At 41.2% G+C, this 16,060-nt stretch overlaps 1 protein-coding gene across 1 annotated transcript in view; it reads right to left on the bottom strand.

Annotated features, from left to right (window-relative positions):
• Nucleotides 1-16,060, bottom strand: part of LOC143356384 (uncharacterized) — a 43,338-nt gene that overhangs the window by 2,864 nt on the left and 24,414 nt on the right. The window contains exon 7 of the mRNA XM_076792032.1: nucleotides 294-476. Within this exon, the coding sequence (XP_076648147.1) occupies nucleotides 294-476 (183 nt within the window). The remainder of the gene's footprint in view (nucleotides 1-293; nucleotides 477-16,060) is intronic.

Below are 16,060 nucleotides of genomic sequence, written 5' to 3'. Positions count from 1 at the left end.
AAATTCGCGAATGCAACAAGGTTTTATGGAACAGTCGATGGATATTTGTTTTCCTGGTGTTGTTTTGCGGCACTTTGGGCGAAATGCGTTCGAAGGCAGATACACCGTGTGCAACACGAGCTCGCCGACGACAACACGACCGCGTACACGTTTGATGGAATTACACTGCACAGAGGAAAACACGATTTTCGGGGAATGGCAGACACGGAAAGCGATCCGGTTTGTTCGAAAAACAGAAACTCGGCCGGCGATTTTTTTGTGGGAGAATTTTCAGCGAGTTTAGGTTCACTGACCTACGACGTAGTCCGATTGCTTCATCATGGCTGATTGCGACGAATCCATAATCTCCCTGGTGCCGGCTGCGGCTGCGTCCTCGCCTCGCCCGATTCTAACCCCCGTGCCGAGGATATTGTCTCCGGACAGAGATGACAGCTGGTGGTGCTCGTGTTCTGTCTTCAGGATAACCGCTGACGTCGCTGAAAAATGGAGACAAAAAATATAGTTAGGCCGCGAACCAATAAAAACGATTCATCTACGCGTCGGACTATTTTATTCGAGCCGCGCTCTGGCCAAAACAAAAATGAATCGCCTTTTATATCAATTTTACATTTCACTGTCAAATTATCCGATTAATTTTTGCCTTTTAAAATAAATTCACATTGAATATTACACTATTAAATATGTATTTGCAATTTCCCCTTTATGTGCTATAAAAACGAATACACTAGAAATAACGTGTATAATTACACGCTTGTGCCACAGGCCATATAATTACTAGTTAAGGACTGAAATAAAAAGAGAGTATTCTATTTTTACAACAAAATGCACCCACAGAAAATGCATTTTACGCAAAATTGTCCTCGACAAGAACGTAAAACGTTCCAAACTGCACAACCGTCAAAAACAGGTTAAAACCGACAATTAACAGAGCGTGAATAATTTTCGCAAGTTCCGGCATTGCCAACGTGACCCTTCAGCAGCGCGCAAAAAGGTCACGTTTCTGAACTGCGCCAGGACATCCGAAAAACAGGGCATAAATTCATTCGCAGAGAAAGATAGCCCGTATTTTTCAAATTTTACGGCCGTGCTGCAATTACGTGGAGTGCATTTTTTTCACGTTTCATGCAGCTCGACCGTGCACCGTGGGAACGTTTGTCCATTTTTGCGACGAAATGGTAAAACTTTTGATAGGGTTCAAATAGGACAATGAGACATTTTTTGGATTGAAACCAAAGCGTTGCAGAATAATGGAAACATACAAAGACATGTTTTGACATTGGAAATGTTTATTAAAGGTGATCTTTCTTGAAATTATTGTTTTTTATAACGCCTGGAGGAACGTTCAGATTTTTTAAATTAAATCACATTTTTAGGAAAAAGAATTCCGTCATACATGAAAATGGACAAAGTCGTTCAATCGTTCTAGGGTTGATATTTTTGTGACTATTTTGAAGCAATTGCAATGAAGAAAGTGTCGACATACTTTGAGCAGCAATAATGGACGTTTACGATTCCGTCGATCGGCGTTCCACCTTCCCCCGAAGTAAACACGCGACTAGCAATAGGTCTTCTCGCGTTTTACCTTCGACCTCTGCGGGAAGTTCGAATGGCTTGAAACTGGAGACTGTTCGAGCAGGCGGGAGCCAGAGTTGCTCGAGGCCTGAATCAATTCAATGTTTGAATTGCCCTGATTGGTACCTTCTCCCCCCTTTCCCACAGTCACCGAGCCCTTAAATTGCCAGCCCCCTGGCTCCTGCTTGCCCCGACGAATGCTCCATTCACATTAATTAACACCCCACTTGCGTCTTATTTAATATATTTATTGAATCTACCTAACCACCAAAAATATTCACTCTTCTATCTGAAGAAGAAGTTGAAGGAAGAAGTCTTTCAAATGGGAAGATGCAACTAGTCTTAAACTGAAGTTACGTAATCAGAGATACGACGAAACAAAGATTACAAACCAGTAAACAGTGTTGCATTTTAATCTCGCTTAACCCATTCGCATCATTAGCGTATACATATATACGCTCAATTTTCCTGGTGAAATATAATAAAAAAAAGTTTGGTGACAAAGGCCTCCTTTTCATATTTCCTTATGCGTCAACCACGTGTTGCAACTTGCAAAATGTTTACGAGAGATGGGTCGTATTCGGAAACAATCGTGATACATGCTGAATATTCAGGATTTATCGCAAGTTTGAATACGATCTAGAGGTTCCAATACCCATATCCTCGATCTCGAAGGATTAACGTGACCAAGGGAATATTGCAATATTCCCATCCGAATTTCCAGGCAAGACTAACAAGAACCTGGCCACTTCCTTTCATCTATTTAGCAACGCGCGTGAGAATTATGCGAAAAAGTCTGCATTCACCGATGCTAACGACTCTGACAATGTATTCAAGTGATTCATGCAGACAGGTAGTCGACGGCTCTATTAATATAAAACTTTAGCCAATGGGAACGCCAATTATATATGTACAATCGGCTAAGTATGGTATCAAACTTGATCTATAATGTATTCGCAAAAAAACGAAGATTTCAAACTGCTCGGTATTTACAAACTCTCGTTGACATGCAGTTGGCGGTCTGTTACATTTTCATATCCGTTCACGTAACGCGGAGAGTTAAAGTAAATGCATAGCAACATAAAAAGGATAACGTTTAACCTGTTCACTAGACTGCGGGTTTTATGCATTTATGACAAAAATGATTAGATGCAATACAAAACTGTGAAAACATTATTAAACATCTCACTATATTACTTTCGACTCATTGAACTTATTGGAAAAAGAAATGGTTAAACTTCACCTTCTGGGACCAAAATTTTTTAACTTTTTTTTTACATAATCCCGTTGATCTTAACGAGAAAATGTCAAAAATCGAAATTTTAATGCGAGGAATTCACTGGTTCAAAATCGCTCGTCTCTAAGCACACGTAACTTTTGAACCAGTGAATTCCTCGCATTAAAACATCGATTTTTGGCATTTTCTCGTCAACATCAACGGGATTATGTGAAGACAGTTAAAAATTTTTGGTCCCAGAAAGCGAAGTTTAGCCAAAGAAGTAAATGTCTGCGTAGCTTCTGTGTCTCGCAATTGATGCAGACAATGTTTATTTCGAATCAAAATCCGCAGTCCACTGATCACTGTATCCAGGTGAGTCTGTCACGAGTTCACTCACAATAATAATCTGCGGTCTTGAACGTTGGCAGTGTATTTTTTTTATCGAGCACAGGCTTGGGAAGATGCCAGCATACACAGTGCAGACGAAACCATACGAAAACCACGTCGCCAATGTGTTTATTCGCGCGTTGAAGTATGTGTGCTGAAACCTCTGACGTAACGGAGTGTATTTAAGCGATTGAGGCGCGAAATATTTTCTATTAATGTCTCCGACACTGTTTTATTGTTCGCTTTCCGATTTATTAGTTCTCACTTGGTTGAATATTTTGCTTCACGACGAGAAATTTTCTTCGCAATGAAAAATTTGCTTCACTGGCTAAATTTTCGAGATTGTTGGTTATTAAACAGTAATCAGTTTGATTGAGCACCTTCTCCGATCACTGTACGAGGTTAGAATGATTTCGTGTAGGCTGCGAGACCAAATTCAGCTCTGACTGTAAATAACATCTTTCGGATGTTTCCACGAGAACGCACGTTCTTATCGAGCTCGAAGCGGGAACGGAAACAGAGTAGTTTACGAGCCTGTGACACGTCGATAAGCCATGAATTTATTACCTCGGTGTTACTAACTTGCACACGTCAAATCGCAATTTCGGAATGGTAATTTGTATTGAGCTGTGACGCATCGTGCTTAAAATAATTGCAGAATCGGATACGTAAACGAGGTAGATAATATTTAAGCAATGTTTACTGACTGAACAATTTTCAGAGCCCACAGAACTCAGGGAAGCACAATAACAGTCCACAAAAACTGTTAAATATTTTTTACACTATGGAATCATTAAATTTTACACATTAAAAAGTTCAATGAATTGTCAATGAATTCTGTCTTAAAAACCAGTAAGGCAATTTAACCATTTGCAGGCAAGGAGTATGCAAATCAGGAATATGTTTCCGAAAAAGCTGAATAAGTTCTTTTCTTATTTAAATTTTTCAATGATTTCATTTTCCTACGCCTATTAAAATTATTAAAAAAGGAAATACATTCTTATTCGCCTCCATTTTCTTATAATTGACACAGAATATTTTTATCTTGCATAAACATCCATATTCCTTCCACTTTGGATTTTATCTTATAGGAGCGAGTATCATCGACTATTCCAAGTAGCATAACTCACCGATGAGAAAAAGAGTAAGCTCGAACGGGACAGAAAGAAAAACTGCGTTAGCATACTCGAAGTTTATTGAACCAATGCGCGATCATGCTCGTTTCCCGGCGATTTATGATTTAACAATTCATGGAACTGTGCGTGAAGTTATATAGCATGGGTACAAAGTCGACAGCGATGACTCGATGGTTATAATGGAAGAGAAGAAACAATTAAACGAGACGGATGATATTCGCGAAGGGCGGTCTTCCACGAACATATCACAGCCTTTTCAAAGCCCACGTTTTTGAACGAGAACACGTTGCAAAAAAAATTACCGCGGTATTTACCATTTATTTCGCAGTGCAGTTAAACGCGTTCTCTAAAAAAAAAAAAAAAACGCACACGAATGAAACATGAGCTTGTGCAGTTATTGAAACCCAGTTTCACAAAAGATAGAACCGGGGGATCTCTTGTTATTCAAAGTAAAGCAAATTGAGATGGTTTCCAATTAGAACTTTTGAAAATTTTGATGCAAGTATTCATCGCTTCAGAAAACTCGGATGCAAGTAACTAATTACTCGCGTCGGAATTTTCCGATGTTCTGATGCGAATATTTAAAGTATTTTTCTTTGCAAATAAATTAGAACAGAGGTGGATAAATATAATGTGCCATTCATATCGGAGGAAATGAATAAAGATTCTTTCGTGTTCGGTAGCTGTGATTCCATTACCCTTAATTAGCAGATATCGATTCCTCCTTATCCCGAGCAATTTGTCGATAATCAAACATTTCCGTTCTATCGAATAGCAGTTGACCCAATTGTATATTTTTCCGTTGCACCTTTATCGATTGTGCTATTTTCGTCGTTATTTATATACAGTTAATTGAAACGTTGTATTGCATGTTGCTAATTTCGCGATTTATGTAAAATCGATGTGTAAACGTACCCTCGCGACACATGTAATAGTTTATCGTGTGTGCATGGTGGAATGGACTTTAAACATGTTTTGGATCGTGCCGCGGAATATCATTGTTTCACATCTTGACAGATCATTATTGATACACTGACTTGCAAATCCCTGTCGATACTCCATTGTACATTTTGCTCCTGTCGCTTATTTTCCCTGAAATCACTTTAACTGAATGTCTTCCAGAATTACAATCTCACATTTTTCTAATATTTTATTGTCGCACACTGCAATAAAAAAATTTAAAGGATTTTTTAGAAATTCGAAATTCTGTAGTGAAATATCGGCTTGGGTCAGAAATGACTCCGGCACAGGCCTATAGCACCCGTAGGAGTCCGAGGGTTAATAGCTCTGAACTCTAAACGCTCCGACCAGAAAACAATCGAATGTATTTCTGCGCTATTTTCCCAATTCCTTCTATTTCGGTCTGAACACTGATAATCTCTCTCGAATGTAAACATACCCTTACGAAACCGGTTCTTATCAGCTGAACAACATCCTAGCCAGCAATTCGACAACCGATACGCGCGAGGCTAAAAAGAATTAAACTCGATTGCGTGAGAATCGAACGATCCGTTATCATCGCTGAATGTGGGAAGATTTTGATGAGGCATGCTGATCTATCACGGGTCACCGGCTATCGCTGCTCCATTCTACAATTATCGTTCTCCGATTCACGATGGCTGCACGCGCCGTTCACGTTTCACAATTCCCCTGCACCGGGATGGCCCCGATGGAAAATGAAAGCTTCTTCTTGCTGGAACTCGCGAAAAATCGTTCAATGGAACGATTCCTACAATGTTTTCGCTTCAACGATCGCGTTGACCCCGCCGGAGACTGACGAAACGGGTGACGATTTTTGCAATAGATTTTTACTCCCCCGAGAATATCACCCGTAGATCACTTTCTTTCGATTCGATTTCGTGCTTTCCGGCAATTTCCGGATCTGCTGTTGACGAACGTCTGTTTGAAAAGAAGGAGACAGTTGGAATTTCGGAGGTGGTTGCAGCGCTCCGTTATCAGAAATCATTTTCGTGGAACCAGAATGAAAACAGAGATCTCGCACGGTTGAATGGAATCTTATCTTAACGCTGTTCCGAGCGGATTACCACGAACGTTCTTGTTTTCGATTGTTCTTGACCCAGCGAACTCTCGAGGCGAAATCGTGAGAATTTTGTTTTGTACAATTTTGGAAGCAACGGGCAACGAGAACACACTGACGTCGATGTTTCATTCACAACTATTAATGTTCGATGTATACAGTAATCTGGTCTGCGTTGGAGTAAATGAGGCAAGAATATAGTTATCGAATGTTACTTAATAATACGCTACTTTTACACTGCACAAAATCGAATGACCGTGTATCAGTAAATTGTGACTGAAAAATAGGTGATCTTCATACTCCTGTAACTTCGTGTAAAAAAATCTTAGCAAAAACTGACTTCCAGGGCGCGAAAGTAGAGACTCCGCCCTTTAAAATAAGCACAGGTACGGTGCCGTAAGATTTTTTAACACGGAGTTACAGGCGTTCAAAGATTAGGCTTTTGTGAGTCACAGTTCTCGAGGTGTTGTATGTTTGGAATCACAGGAACATTATTAATTCGATTGAGCAATAATGAAGACGATTATGAATACATTGCAGGATTTCGTTACCTCGAGGATGCAGAGGTATCCAAGTACAGCTGTTAATTACGTGCTTGTCGTCAAACAAGCTGATTATCGAGTCGGTCCGAGATGTCTTAACGAATTCGAGGATCACTCGACGCAGTGTGGAAGGTGTGCGCCTCGACTGGCGACACTTTGGCCTTTTGGTCATCGTTCAATCAGTCACAATTGTCGGTAACCCTCTAATTCAGTTTAATCCTTGAGCGCTCGCACGGTCGAGATGCCACTTGCAGGGCCGAATGGCTTCTCGAGTGCGACGCAGAACTGTTTCGGAGAATGGCTAACAGATTCACATAGAATTCGGTCGAGGAAACACACAAAACACCTCTGCAAGACTTTTGCATCTTGCATCAGGATCGATAAGAAAAATTCTACAACGATCTTTCATGTAATTAGACGCGTGCATAATTAAATTGTTGCTCCTCGAGCGGAACGAACGATACAGTCTGCGTACAGACAGCCGTACAGTTCGAAACTAACTCGTTACGTGCATAATCACATCTTCAAATTAGATGACTCGACAGAATCTGTACGCATTTTACCAATTTTCGGAAAAACACCGAGGAGGAAAAGACATTAAATGCGTAATTATTCCTGGTTCGGTCATAAATTAGAATTCGTTCTGTGGTATAAATTAGAAATGCAAACAGCATCAACCAGCAATTATCATCGTTCATTACCATACGCATCGCGGAGTGGTCAACAATACATTCATCACACTTTTGTGTGCGCGTTTTGCTGAAAGCAGTCGAAATATTTCAGACATTTCTCGCCTTATTAACACGCTGACCAATAGACAAATACTGAAATTGTTTGATAAAAACGGAATAGAAAAAGTTGATTTTTAGCCCTTAACCGTTTTAGTTGAAGAAAATTCATTTCACTCGATAATAACATAACAAAAACTAATTTTCATCAAACTATTCTCGCACAATGCGCGAGGATGGCATTTAAAGTTTCTTGCCGAGGTATAAAAAATGTATTGTCGGAAGAATTTATGCAAACGTGGTCGGAACATCATCGTACAATCGCGATGCATAATTCGTCATACTTTTCCGCGCTGAATATTCAAAACACGTCTTCTTCAACAACTTCGTTGTTCTCCGAAGAGCCCGGAGATGCTCGGCATTTGAATTTCAAAAAACAATGGATTTTCGACGCGGCGAAGTGAAAGCAACAACGGTCGTTGGCAATGCTGAAACTGTGAACAGACTCCTCAACCTAGTTTCGCACTTTCTAGCACTAGAAAACGAGAAGTAATTGCCGAGTATCAATTGCTTCGCACAGCCGAGTCCTCCGCGTGCCTTGTTTCGGCGATTCCCAAGCCGACTTCCGGTCGCTCTTATCGCCGAGAATCCGAGCACGAAGCGAAAATCGCGATCTCGTAACTTGCATTGTGTTCGGCTCGCGATCAACAATAGCCTTGACGATTACCAGGGATTGCCATAGTAATGACTGATGTCTTGTTCGCGGCCACTCAATAACTCTATTTGTTGTGTGCCAGTCAGGATTTTATTCGCGCAAATGATTCCGTTCGCACAATTCGTTCGAACGCCTGCAACGAACCTCTTTACGAGCTTCCCACATAATGATTTCGTCGGGAGCTTATGGTAGAAAAATTTGAAGAAAACGAAACAGGAATTATCGTATTAGAACTTGACTTACATTGTTTTCATCGATAGTTTTTGCTAAAAAATTCCGAGAAAGCAGCAATTGCAAGAATTTTTGTTTCGTAAGAATTTGATTTAGGGACAACGATCTTGTCGACAGCTTTTGGTGAAAAATATTTAAAAGGAACTAATTAAATATACATACGTGTGTACAAATACTTTCCAGCTATTATTTTATTGTTGTCGTTTCTATCTGCTAATTATGGCTGCCGATAAATGTAATTGGCACTTTATCTAAGACTATTAATAGGATTCTCATTGACCGTGTCATATCTAAAAGCGGCTAAATAATTTTCTTCGAACTAAAAATTCGAAAAGAGACACTCGGACTATAGCACTCTAGATAATTTTTTGGTTTATCTGGTATGTTTGTTGCTGTAGTAACGATGTTTTTCAAGCTCGTTTGGAATGCTCTCTTTTGACAGTGGATTCTTATCAGCACGTGGTACTTCTCTGATAAAAGTTCGACGATACAAGCCTTCTTATTCCATTCGTTCATTCCGCGTCGTTCACTGGGCGCGGCAGTAAAAAAAATCATGGAATACGATAACGACACCAACTACATTATGCCATCAGGATTCACAGATAACAGAACTCGTTTCCTAAGCGAGGCATCAGATGTTCGTGCGCAAAATGGCGAACTGCTAAGGACTCTCGTATAAACAGTATGACTCACATATTACCTTACCAACGAAGCAAGTGTATCAACGAACTGCAAATACGCATTCTCAAATTTTCCAAATTGTCCGAATTTGAAAATTGACCAAATTTCATCGACAGAAAGAAAAGAATCGGCACGTGTCCGCGAATCGAGATTCCGTTCATAAGAATAGATTTATGACCGGCAGAAAAAGGAGCCGAAATTGCGTCAGTCAAGCAAAGCGCAGAACCTAATTTTAGCCGGTCGTAGATCGGGGCCGACCCCGATACAAACTGTTCTGCAGCGAAAAGGATAAGAGAAGCAGGATAAAAGAATCAGAAGCATGATCGCGCAGAACTCGCGTGCGTTGCATCAGTCACGTATGCACCACGTGCGGAGAGAAAGACTTCTTGGCGGAGGAAATTGCAAGGTCGATGACGAACTCGAGAGATCGCTGAAAATCGGCGATACAAGACGAACGAACAACGCATGCACGCGGAAAATGGAAACGGGACGAGGTGTCACTGTTTTCAAGAGGAACAGCTGATTTTTCGGATATCTTCGAGATAAACATCCGTCTATTTGCTCCGCGTTCAATTAGTGACAGCTTTATCGCTTAGGGAAGCTGACGTTCGAGTGAATGCTTTCCAAAAACGATTTCCGAAACCACCAAGATTTGCTAGAGCATTTTTAATACTGAACTTCAGAGCTACACTTCCTTCCATCACTTTTTAAAGTTTGCTGAATATAAAGTTGATGTATAATCAACGGCTAGAGAGTTTGATTCCTTAATTTGAAAATTTATGCCTTCAGTCAAATATTTTTCACAGAATTTTTCAAGCTATTTTAACTCATATAATGTTTTTAATTTACCGAATAAAGAAGATTTATTTTCCGAGCTCTCCAAACGAATTTTTGGAGCTGACTTTCGTACCTACTCTTGTTTGTGTAATTTTTAGAATTTGCTGAATGTAAGTTTGTAATTCATAACAAGTTCTCAGATTCTTATTCCGAAGATTTGTCTCTTGAATCAAGTTGCCCCAAAGGACGATCAGAACTGATTTTCAAAGGCGATAACTTTCCAGATTCTTGAACCAATAGATGGAAGTCTAGTTGAGTAATAGTGGATCCTCTTGAACAGAAGAGCTATTTGTTTGAGGCACTATCTTTCCGTCGATTTATCTGAGTAAACTATTAATCCAGTGAACGAAGTTCCGTGCTTTGAAACTGTAATGGCCGAACTTCCACGGAGAAGTAGATTTTCTAAATTATTAATCTTCAGATCATTTCCTGTCCTCCGAAGCTAATTCTCTGAGCAATATTTTTCTAATAATGCCCTAGAATCTCTTATCAGCTAAATAAATAAGTTTCCTACGCTCCGAAGCTAATTTTCAGCAAATTTTAATAACATTTTTAACAATCTCTGAGAATATATTATCAGCTGAATAATTAAATCTTCCACTTCTGGAAGCTAATTTTCCGAACGATTATTTCTCTAATAACGTCTCAGAGCCAATTCTCAGCTAAAGAAATTTGCCCAGTGTTCCGGAAACTAATTTCGCATAATTTTCCATTCTGGAGCAACAAAGTTTCTCATTTCGAAGCTACTAAATCACTCGCCGCCGCGGAGAAGTCGATCCAGAGACACGATTTTCCGATTCATTTATCAAAGTAAACTCCCGGCCGAGGAGATGAAATTTCGCGCGGCGTGGAATGTGCAACGGCAAATGATGAACTCCATTGTCCAGAGCAGTCGAGCTGCTCGGGTTTCGCCTGGAAATTTTATAATAGTCGAGTAAACAATATTTCTATCAACCACGGCGCAAGTAACGGAGAGGTTCGAATGGAATTCCCGTGCACGTGCTACGTCAGCTGAACAGGAGTCCGATCGATGGAGAAGACTGGCCTTTCTGACGATCGTCCGGCTTTCTGCGTTGTTCGACGAAGCGATCGTCGATCGCGAAATTCGGGATCGAACGATCAGATTTTCGCAAGTACAAGGCACGCGCGTAGTGACGCAATCGGCTCGTCATCTCGCGAACGAACATTTTCGACCGGTTCAGGTTTAGACACGATAGTACACGTGATTCTGAGCAACGATGCTGATTGCACGCGTTGTGCCAAGTATAAATAATTTGATTAATTTGACCGCTGTGGATCACGACAGAAACGCGAACGTATTCGCGTCGTTAAGCGGATATTCTGGCGTGACTGGTCCGAACAATTATTTTTTCCCCTCATGCATCGAAAGTATAGTATTTCGAAAATATGCTCTGAAAATGTTGTGGTCCTACTTGAGAAGATAACGAAATTATAGGTCGTGTAGTGTGACGCATCCGAGACTGATAATGTCAATTTGGGCTATAAATATATTTCATATCACTAATATTGATGCGGCTATCGAATTCAAATTTTGCACACGTCTTATGTATATATGTAGCTATTGTCAATACCACAGGTATGCCAAAATAATTTTTTTTTACAATTTTTACAGCCTTTTAAAGATAAAGAATACTTTCAGTTCGGTTTTACATTCGGAGTGTCGCCATTTTTTTAATTTGTTACATTTTTTTCTGGTACTAACTATAGCTAGAGCATACTAAGAACATACGCTCGTACTCAAGTTTGACGTATTCCATGGTACCGTTTTGTTTATGCGACCATCCTTCGAAGACAGCTAAATGTGTATGACTGACACTTATGTTAATAACTGTTACGAAACTGTCTCAAAAAATTTATAATGATACGACCTCTTCGTGACTCGCTTCCGTTTCGTTTTAACGTAAGCAATAATTTCATGAAAAATTCAGAAATTTTAGATAATGTCATTCACTGGTTACGCTAATTCTCGGATTACTCGTAAGAAATGCAAGAAGTTACATAAAGCAGTCGCTTAATTGATTAACGGGTGGAAAAACAGCCATAATTCAGACGATAATCGATCGAGAAAAGTATTCGGAATACGTGTTCAGCAGATTTTCACACGACTTTTAACTGTATTTATGAGTGAACACGCACGACGATAATGCAACCGCATTGTTCAATAATCAGGAATAGGTTTCCGATTAAGGGACAATCCACGCTACGTCTTTGCCGTCTTCGGAAAAACATCAATAACAACTGAATAGTTGATAAGGAAAGATATATCGGAAGCTTCTGATTGCTATCGGCAAACTAAAAGCAGTTGCATCAAGCTGTCCCAAAAGTTCTCTTCGCTGTACGTAACATACGCAAACAACACGATCATTTTTCAGTCAATGTTCTATTACTTCGTAAGCATCCATTTATTTAACCGTGTCATTGGCCTAAAAACACACTTCGAATTCGCACTGTGCGCTGTAATTGAAAACGAAACGAGCTTTTGGGATAGGCTAATTCAATGCCACAACAATTTCAGCAGATAGAAAAGGACAATGTCCTCGATCTGAATGATTCATGAGGAAATTACTGACGGCTGCAATTGGGCGGTATTTCAAATAAATCGCTGGAGCAAGAAACAATAGCGAAATCGTCTTGTTACTATCAGCAAATAGAAAGCAGTTGCATCAGGCTGTCCCAAAAATTCTTTTCGCAATGTAGCATACACAGGAACACGTTCATCTTTCTGTCAATGTTTCATGCATTCGTGCATTCAAGCACACCGTTTGCTGGCTTTGGAAAACAATTTCGAATTCACGGTGTGTGCTGCAATCGAAAACGAGACGATCACACAGAAACAACTATGATCGTCGTTCTGTGAATGTTCTATTATTTCGTAGGGTTTCATGTGTTCAAGCACACCGTTTGATAGCTTAAAAAACAATTTTGAATTCACGGTGCGTGCTGCAATCGAAAACGAAGCGATCACACAGAAACAACTATGATCATATTTCTATTATTGAATGTTCTATTATTTCCTAGGCTTTCATGTATTCAAGCACACCGTTTGCCAGCTTAGAAAACAACTTTGCCTATGCACCTACAAATGCGAAACCGAGCATACACAAACAGCGTGATCGTCTATCTGTCAGTGCAACATCATCTCTAGAAGATTCATTTCTTCGGCAGTGTCATCTGCCAGCACGAAAGACTGTTCTGACCGTACACAGCGTGCTGCAATTAAAACGTGAGACGAGCTTTTGGGACAGCCAGATTAATCGGCAAAAAGTGGCAGCGGTTTCAGCAAACGGGAAATAAGATTGTCGCGTGGTCGCGGTGTCTAAGTGAACTGAGGCTTGAGAATCAACCGTGACACTCACTTATCAGGTTCTTGAAGGTGTCGGTGAATATTCGTATCATGGTGGATAATCGGCGAGAAGCTCCCTGACGGTCCTCCTGCCCTTACAAACGAATTCGTCGTGTGTTTCCGCGCTGTGTCAGCTGCCGCACGCCACCATAACGCGTTCCTGCACGACACTTTCGTTAAAATCGCACAGCTCCCACTGCTTCTCGAACTATACTACTATAGCATCAGCGGGCCCGCGCTCGAACGACTCGCGGAGTCTCTCCCCGAAAGCCTCTCCTCTCCTCTCTCTCTCTCTCTCTCTCTCTCTCTCTCTCTCTCTCTCTCTCTCTCTCTTTACAGTCTCTCCTTCCCCCGGTTCCCTCGTTTCACGCGATCTATATATCTCTTTCCTCGAATCGCGAGCAAGAGTCGCGCTGCCCTTACGCGCCAACGATCGGAAACAATTTTCCGTCGGATTTCCCTAATCCTGAAGCTCGCCGAGCCCTTCAACCGGATCCCTTAGCTGGATCTTTCGTCTCTCGCGAGTTCGCGGGAATTGATAGCTATCAGGCTAATGCGACGAAGACGGAGATCCTCTGCGATCAATCACTCGAGACAGCGAGGTTTCTAGACCTTGACGCGTTAGGCTGACGAGAAACGCTCCCTCTCGTTTTAATGAGAATGTAATGCTCTCGGAATGAGACCTTTTTGCGATTCGGACGAGGAAATTGGAAACTCGGATTTTTGTCGAACGAAGAAGCTAGCTGGCAGAAATTGTGAATCTTCGTTTTGGTTCGTTCATTTGCGAACGGAGTCTTGTTCTAGCTGCCGATGCAGGTTCTTCGGGATTTTCTCGGGACGACTCGAAATTAAGGATCTCTTTAACGAGGAAGCTGATCGCAGACAGGAGGGATTCTGCTGAGAGCCTGGGAATATTCTTTTCGCCGAGATGACTCAGTGATATACTCTTGTCCAAACACTTGATCTGTGCACTCTTGCTCTTGAAAATTTTCTCGGAACGATTCACAGTCAAGGACGTTCTTAATAAAGACGCTGATAGCAGACGGAAAAATTAGTACAGCGAGCGTCGAATCACCCTTTCACTTCGTTCACTCACTGAACGACTGTTTAAAATTCTTGGAAGTGTGCTTGACGAAATTGAAACCCAAGAATGTCATTAACGAAGAATCTAACAGCAGCCGGGGAATGTTAAAACTTTGCGATTCAATTCAACATCGTTCATCTTCTCGCGCAATCCACAAAACATTGCGAGCCAGAGATATTCGAAATAGAGAATCGTCATTAAATAAAGATATCCTCAGAAATGAAGAGTAGAAGGTTCCATAAAAGGGTCCTTTTAAAACGTCACTGGCAGACTTCCTGTTGCACTTCGGCAAACCGTCAAGCACTCCTTAAAATCTTCGACAACTAAAAATACGTGAAAATATCTTCCTAAAACCGGTCCTTCATCCTTCACACTGTCACCACCTTCTTCAAGTTTTTATCAATCAGAGTCAAAATTCCTCGAGGAGAGTATACACTGTCTGGATCATCAATCAGTCAACATGTAACTGTTGAGTTAATCTGGATCGGATGGACACTGATCGAGTAATGCCGGTAGACTGACGCGAAGATCGTGATAGCGTTTGAAAGACGATCCAGCGGAAGTGCGGCGGCAGTTGACGCACGCGTAGGAAGCGGAAGCTCGCGTTCCGAACTATTTCGAACGGTTCCAGCAGCGGACAGGGTCCTGGAAGACTCGCGGACAAACTGAGCGGGATCGCCGCGATTTCATCGGCTTTATTATCGACGAGAAACGCGTGTCACGACGGGGCTACGCCTCCGTTCGTTTGCGGCGAGCCGACGACGCCCTTTGACCCCCGGCGAACACGGGCGAAAAGAAACGAGAGAGAGAGAGAGAGAGAGAGAGAGAGAGAAACGACTCCGTTATCTGTTATCGGTTGCATTCGCGCGATGCATCGAACGGTGCATCGCCGAGCCTCCCCACTTCGTGCCTTTGTGCAGCTGTCGATCGGATCTTCAGGGAGTTCTGCTACCCCAGAAATTGTTATCTGACGAGGAAAAGTTGGAGAGTCGCGAGCCGAGGGAGTTGAGGGCGGAGTCGATACCAGTTGCTAAATAATTGCGATTGTCCGCGGAAGTTGAGATTTATCTTTCTTCCTCGATTTTCGAAGGATTTTCGCGGAGATTCAGCCCCGAATGCGAGAGTCTACTCTCATTTGAGATGAGATTTTGGTTTGCTACGAGCTTTTCTAGTTATGCTTGGGATTGCAGAAATCAAGATTCAGAGAAGCATTAATTTTCTTTTTACCAGATTTGAAAATTCGTGATACATTCGAGTGAAAATTGGATTTCATTGGCATGTTTGCAATACGAAAGATTTAGAGTAGCTATGATCAATTTTCACTTTCTCGTTTCGATTGGATTGTACTGATTCAATGGGCGCTTTTGGGGTTCAGCACTTAACCTGTTCAATTGCAATTACGAGAAATGGAGTCAGATGAAATTACTCGGTACGATATCTGAACTGCTCTCGGTACAAAAATATACTGAATGTTACTTGACTGCACAGAGACTCCAGCAGGCTGTTAAAAATTGTATATTACTAGA

This window comes from Halictus rubicundus, chromosome 8, assembly GCF_050948215.1.
Source record: "Halictus rubicundus isolate RS-2024b chromosome 8, iyHalRubi1_principal, whole genome shotgun sequence".
Classification (NCBI taxonomy): domain Eukaryota; kingdom Metazoa; phylum Arthropoda; class Insecta; order Hymenoptera; family Halictidae; genus Halictus; species Halictus rubicundus.
The sequence above is the reverse complement of the archived record's forward strand: the minus strand, read 5'-3'. Positions and strand labels throughout refer to the sequence as shown.